Source organism: Artemia franciscana, chromosome 1 (genome assembly GCF_032884065.1).
Source record: "Artemia franciscana chromosome 1, ASM3288406v1, whole genome shotgun sequence".
NCBI lineage: Eukaryota > Metazoa > Arthropoda > Branchiopoda > Anostraca > Artemiidae > Artemia > Artemia franciscana.
In genome coordinates, this window is record NC_088863.1 from 29,619,466 (window position 1) to 29,625,482 (window position 6,017).

The following is a 6,017-nucleotide window of genomic DNA, read 5'->3' on the forward strand; positions in this document are numbered from 1 at the left end:
GAGGCAATCAAACTCTCAAAATTTCTAAAAATTATATTGAATAAAGCTTTTATTAAAAAAAACGCTAATGTTTGCTATTTGGTGAGCATTTAAGAGACTAATGATCTTTTTTGAGTAAAAAATCATTTTCTTGCGACAGACAAACTTCCCAATACCACTATTAAAAAGGACACAAAGGGTAAGATACAATTTCTCTAACAGTGACAGAACAATATAAGTTAAGGAGGCACATCAGACACCATTGCTCTGATCAGTCCAAAGCTTCTAAATAGAGTTAAAAATCAGTAAAAATTATAAATCGACACATCTATTAAAAATAAATAGCAGCTTTTTCAAAGTTAGAAAATTTTATCTTTTTAATCTCTATTTTTTTCGATTTATCCTTAGTTTTGGTACTGGACTAAGAAACTGTCAAGCATCTTAAGCCCTCAGTTTAGTCCAATTTCAATTGAAAGTGATACCTACCTTCTTGCAGCATCCCATTTACCCTAATTAAAAATAATTTAGCCTATAAATTGGTGGCACTTCACCCCACTATTTTACCGAATCAAAATTTTTACTGACTGGCTGAAGACATCGCGGGGCACCCCCACTCCATCATGCGTCACGCTGCTGCGTGGAGAAAGATTAATTGCGTTAAACTGCTACCTAGTTGAACTATTTATTGCTCAACTAAACAAACAATCTGTTGTTTTTTTAGCATATAGCCATCGTACATTTCAGACAATATAACACATTTCACGAATTTTTCTCAGACAAAGAACCAGCGTTCTTCAAGCATTCGAATTAAACTGTCCTTTTTGGCCAACCGTCTGGGGCTACACGGAAAGCAGGTCGTCCTTGTCTGGGTTGGGAGGATGTCATAAATAAGGATTTAAAGGAAATGGGAACTTCCTGGGAGGGTGTAAAGAGGGAGGCTTTAAATAGATTAGGTTGGAGGAGGAGCGTGCGTAGCTGTGTTGGCCTCAGGCGGCTTGGTGCTGCAGTGAGTTATTAGTAGTAGTAGTAGTAGTATTTATTATGACGCAATGGTTTTTTCCCAAAAATCATCAAGCTTTTATACAAGTTCTAATTGTCAATTTTACTTCTCGTACATTTAAATCTTTTCCCTGCTGACTGAGAATTTTAAATATGGAGTTGAATGAGGAGGTCTCAGATAAGAACCGATGATTTAGTAAATTTTAACTAGAATAAAGCTCAGCCTTCTTTGAATATACCTGGTAATATTACCGACAAGTTATTTAAAAATTATTAGTAATCTTCGAATCATGGGGGAAAAGTGAGTAGAAACCTTTTGCGTATTTAAAGGGTCTACTTACCGGCACAGAAAATTCCGAGTAGATAAGCATAGATCCATGCACTCGTTCCTTGAGACATTTTTAACTGTCTCTTTTGCCTGTCGATGAAGCTGATAGTTGGGGACTCTTTCAAAGGTCCACCTTTGTCCACATCCCTGACCTTGAATGAAAATTACATTTTATTTACTTGGGTTCATTTTAGACAATATTTTCAAAAGGAAACGAAGACTAATGACTTTTTGAGACGTCCTTCCATAGTCAAGTGCCTTTTCTCCTGGGAAACACAGATTGGGTTTAAATACAAATTACAGCTTGCTTGATTACTTAGAGACAATTCTGTAAGGATCCAGTCATTATGAGCAGCAAAGTGACTTTCAAATAAATCTTATTATAAAGAATGTGCTAGTAGATCTTTAATATCATGACTGATCAAATATATCTTCGTGCATCAGTGGTAAAGTAGAAATCAAGTAATTTCAAGTCCGTGAGTTTGACTTACACTAATGGCAGGTTTTATTGCAGACCTCCGTCATTGTAATAGCTTGATCTGGCTGCACTACACCCATATGGCTGTTCCACAAAAAAGAATCGTTAGACTGTCTAATACAGTAGACTGTTATTTTGATTTTAAAAAGTCATCTTTAGCTGTGCATTTCATTACTCTAGGCTATTACAGAAACAGTATAGTATAGTATTGGAATAGTATAAGTACAGATAGTATTTGTTATAGAAATAGTATTGCAATACTTTTATTATGTGTGATTAGACTTATAACCCATCATAAAAGAAATTATGCAGCATTGAGAATAAAAATTAGGATAAAAATACGATCTTGGTGTAAGATTTGGATGGATTATATATTCTGTACTGTTACGGGGTCAAATTAAATTGAAGTGGATTCCAATTGATTTTTTTTTCTTGCCTTTTTCTACATTTTAAGATTAGCAGACATGCAGCCAAACGAGATCTTTGAATTAGAAGCAAGGTTTTTGGTTACGTTAATAGGTGTATAGATCCATGGCTCGTGGACAGCATGATGTTATTGAGAAACGTTTTAAATCTTTTCAGATTTTTTCTATAGAAATCCATAGTTTGGTTTGCTATTTCCATTTTGTGGAAACTTTTAAAAGGAGTCAATCCAGATAATTTTTTCTCTGAGTTCTTTACCTTTATTGGAAGAAGTATGATCTGTGGTATTTTTGGTTGCGTGTCCTTTAAATAAAAAATTTGTGTGGGTTTGTTAATAAATCTGAATATCACTACCTGAAGAAGCTATATCTAGATGAAGTTTTAACAGAATTTTTTTTTTTGGGGGGGGGGGGTTAGTATTTTCTATTAATGGAAAACTTGGGTTTATTGAGAAGGAAACATGTTAAAAAGGTAATTCTTAGTTCTTAGATGTAGAAAAAAAAACTGTAGTTAACATAGGTTTGACGGTCTTCCCCAAACATTTCACCAAGTGTCACTGTTTTTTTCCACTCAATAGTCTTAAACCGACCAAAACCAAGATTAAATTATGAAAGGAGCAAAAACCCATGGAAAACTTGAAATTGATTCTATTTTGTAAACTGAGGGGATAAAAGAGATGAATGGCGTAAAAATAGACTTAAATTTGACATTCTGTTTGAGTGAAAGTATTTTGAACAAAATCATGTTGCATCGATGAATATGCTCGAATAATATTGCTCATTTCTTCAGTCATTCATAATGAGTAAACACATAAAATGTAATGAATTTCTTATTCTTTTTTTATAGGAACATGAAATCATTTAGAGCTCATGTGAGCTAACAGCTGAGGAAGGAGAGGAGGTAACCAGATTGGTAAGAATCTTCTAGATAGAGATAGTAATTTGAGAAATGCTCGAAATGGAAGACGACGATGAAGATATTATCTAGATTGAACCCAATGGGATACATTTGAATACGGTTTTGGTCGTTGATCTAACTAAAGAATAGTTATCTTTAAATAAAATCCTTGTTTTTTATCTATTGGATTACATCTAACCTTAGCCTGGTAACAGACTCTATTACTAAGAATATGTGTTATGAACAAGCCCTAATATTATCTGATAATACCCGCTAAATCATTACTTATAATGCAGGTGCACTTCAAATATAACTAATTTCTAGTAATCGATTTTCTCACTTGCATGTCAGTTATTGCAATGATATGAAAACATATGATCCATTGAATAATTCTAGTAGGCGGAACTGTGAAATTTCCGTGCGTCGAATAGGTTATAACGTAAAAGTATTACCCGAATAATAATATTAAAAAGGCTTTCATAGTCCAGCTGTCTAGCGCTCCATTCTATTGGATGCAAATATCTTTCGAGTCCTAGTGTGGACTAAAATCTTTACGTTATAAAGGTTCCCTGCGAAAAATGTCTCGATACAAAGTGAAATCTAAAAAATCGCCATGAAAGAATAAAACACCTTGAAAGAAAAAAGAAATACCGAAGAAAAATCTTTCAAAGTATCATGTAATACCCATGTGTACTCCCATTGTGTAACACCCACGTGTGCGCTACCATTAAGCAACGTCTCACGTTGCGTCACCATTACAAAACATTCACGTGTATACCGTCATTACGTAGAATCCCACGTGGTTGGTGTCATTACGTCATTGCCAATACTCTACCGTGGCACGTGAGATTACGTCACTTCAAACAAATCTATCATGTCACGCGAGATTATGTCATCCTTAACACAGGTAACAAACGCTATTACGTAACATACAAGGTAAACAAACTGTATTACATAACAAGCTCCTGCGTCTTGAAGAAGTTTCTTAAGCAAAATGTCGGGATCGGAGTTCAAAGGGATAGGGCACCCTTTGAAAGCATTATGACTATACTACTCCCATTGCTTGTGTGTAGTGTTTGTTATTGGAAAGTATGCATGCGTTTTTCGGTTGAAGGGGGGGGGGAACTTTTCTGCTTGGAGATTTTCCAATTGAAGAATTTTGAGTAGGTAGGGAAGTTTTCAGGGTAAATTTTACACTCGGGGAATTGTGCCCGAATGTCTACACGAAATCTTTTTTATGTCTTACTTTCTCTTTACCGACTCAATTTCACGCATGGATATGTTAAAGATATCTGCCCGGGTTGAATTTTCGCCACGATTGATTTCTCTAGAGGATATACCCGTGGAGAGGAGGAATATTTGCTTGGAATTGTAGCCAAATTCCCTGGCATTATCTAAAAAACGACATGAAACTAAATGAAAAGCACTTTTTCAACAGAAAGTAAGGAGAAACATTAAAATTTAAAACGAGCAGAAATTATTACGTATATGAGGTCCTAAACATTTCGCTCTTTACGCTAAACTTTTATTTTTTCCGTGTTCGTTAAGAACAACTCCTGAAACACAAGGTTCGTTTAATTAGAACAGAAACAAGCTTTTTTTAAAGTACTAAAAACTTTATCATTAAGGACGAGGTGTTGAGAAGGCGGTAACTCCTTCATATACGCAAAAATTTCTGTCCATTTTAAGGTTTAATGTTGCTCCTTATTTTCACTTGAAAGAATTGTTTTTTTATTATTTAATTTCAGTATTTAATTCTTGCAAGGTGTAAGGAGCATTAGTCTTACTCATGTTTGTGTTCTACTCCCGTTTAAGTTACTCCTACTTCTGCTTGTACTGCTACCACTACTACTACTACTACTACTACTACTACTACTACTACTACTACTACTACTACTACTACTACTACTACTACTACTACTACTACTACTACTACTACTACTACTACTACTACTACTACTACTACTACTTCTACTACTACTACTACTACTACTACTACTACTACTACTACTATTACTACTACTACTACTACTACTACTGCAACTACTACTAATAATACTACTGCTATTGAGGCTAAGGGTATTAGGGTAAAATCTTCAGGGAACACCATTGCCATTTACAAAGTCCAAGCATTGTTTTAGCTTTTTAAAATCCACGCATTTTAAAACATTATTTATGTTTGAGTTATAAATAAGGAGTCTCTCCATTTTTGATCAATCATTTTTAATAGTCACCAACTTTTTATGTTTTTGGAACAGTCTATCTGAACATGTTTGTTGTCTCTAGTGATGATTTGCAAATTTTAATTTTTCACCTTTTTCATTCTCCAATTACTTCAGGAATGGAGTAACTGAATCATTCTTAAAAGTACTTTGAAAAGATTGCCGTCACTTTACAACTGTTAGCAACAAGATTTTAAATTTTGACCTTGTGTTCATAAGTAATTCTTTTTTTAAGTTTGAGGTTCAGTTGATTATCAATGTTTTTTTTTTATTAAATTTAAAGAACAGTTAAAAAATCCAAGACTTTAAAATAAATAACAATAGAGCAAGGCCAAGAATATCGAAGAGCATTGACCATTTATGATTGATCGACCTTAGTTTGTCGTTATTGATTCAAGGATATTGATTTTTTTTTTTTTTTTCACTTTTCTTGTTCTTTCGTGATGGACCAATTTAGCTAAATAATTGAAAGGGTTTTTTTTTAAACAAATAATCATTAAAGTTTAATCGGTCTATAAATACTTCCAGAAAGTTTCTCATGGACTTTTCTGTGACGGAAGAAATTGTCTGCGTTACAAAAAGTATGATGAGTAGAAAAAATGGAAAGAAACGTGAAACGAGCTATTACCTAATTTAGAATAATGAATCGTGCAGAAAATCAGTACTGCTGATGACAAGTAGATAGTGAAGG

General features: G+C 33.9%; 1 protein-coding gene across 3 annotated transcripts in view; it reads right to left on the bottom strand.

Moving 5' to 3' along the window:
- Window positions 1-6,017, bottom strand: part of LOC136028245 (uncharacterized) — a 306,509-nt gene that overhangs the window by 121,694 nt on the left and 178,798 nt on the right. For all 3 annotated transcript variants that reach the window (XM_065705985.1, XM_065705977.1, XM_065705994.1), the window contains exon 16: window positions 1,320-1,458. In XM_065705985.1, coding sequence (XP_065562057.1) covers window positions 1,320-1,458 — 139 coding nt within the window. The remainder of the gene's footprint in view (window positions 1-1,319; window positions 1,459-6,017) is intronic.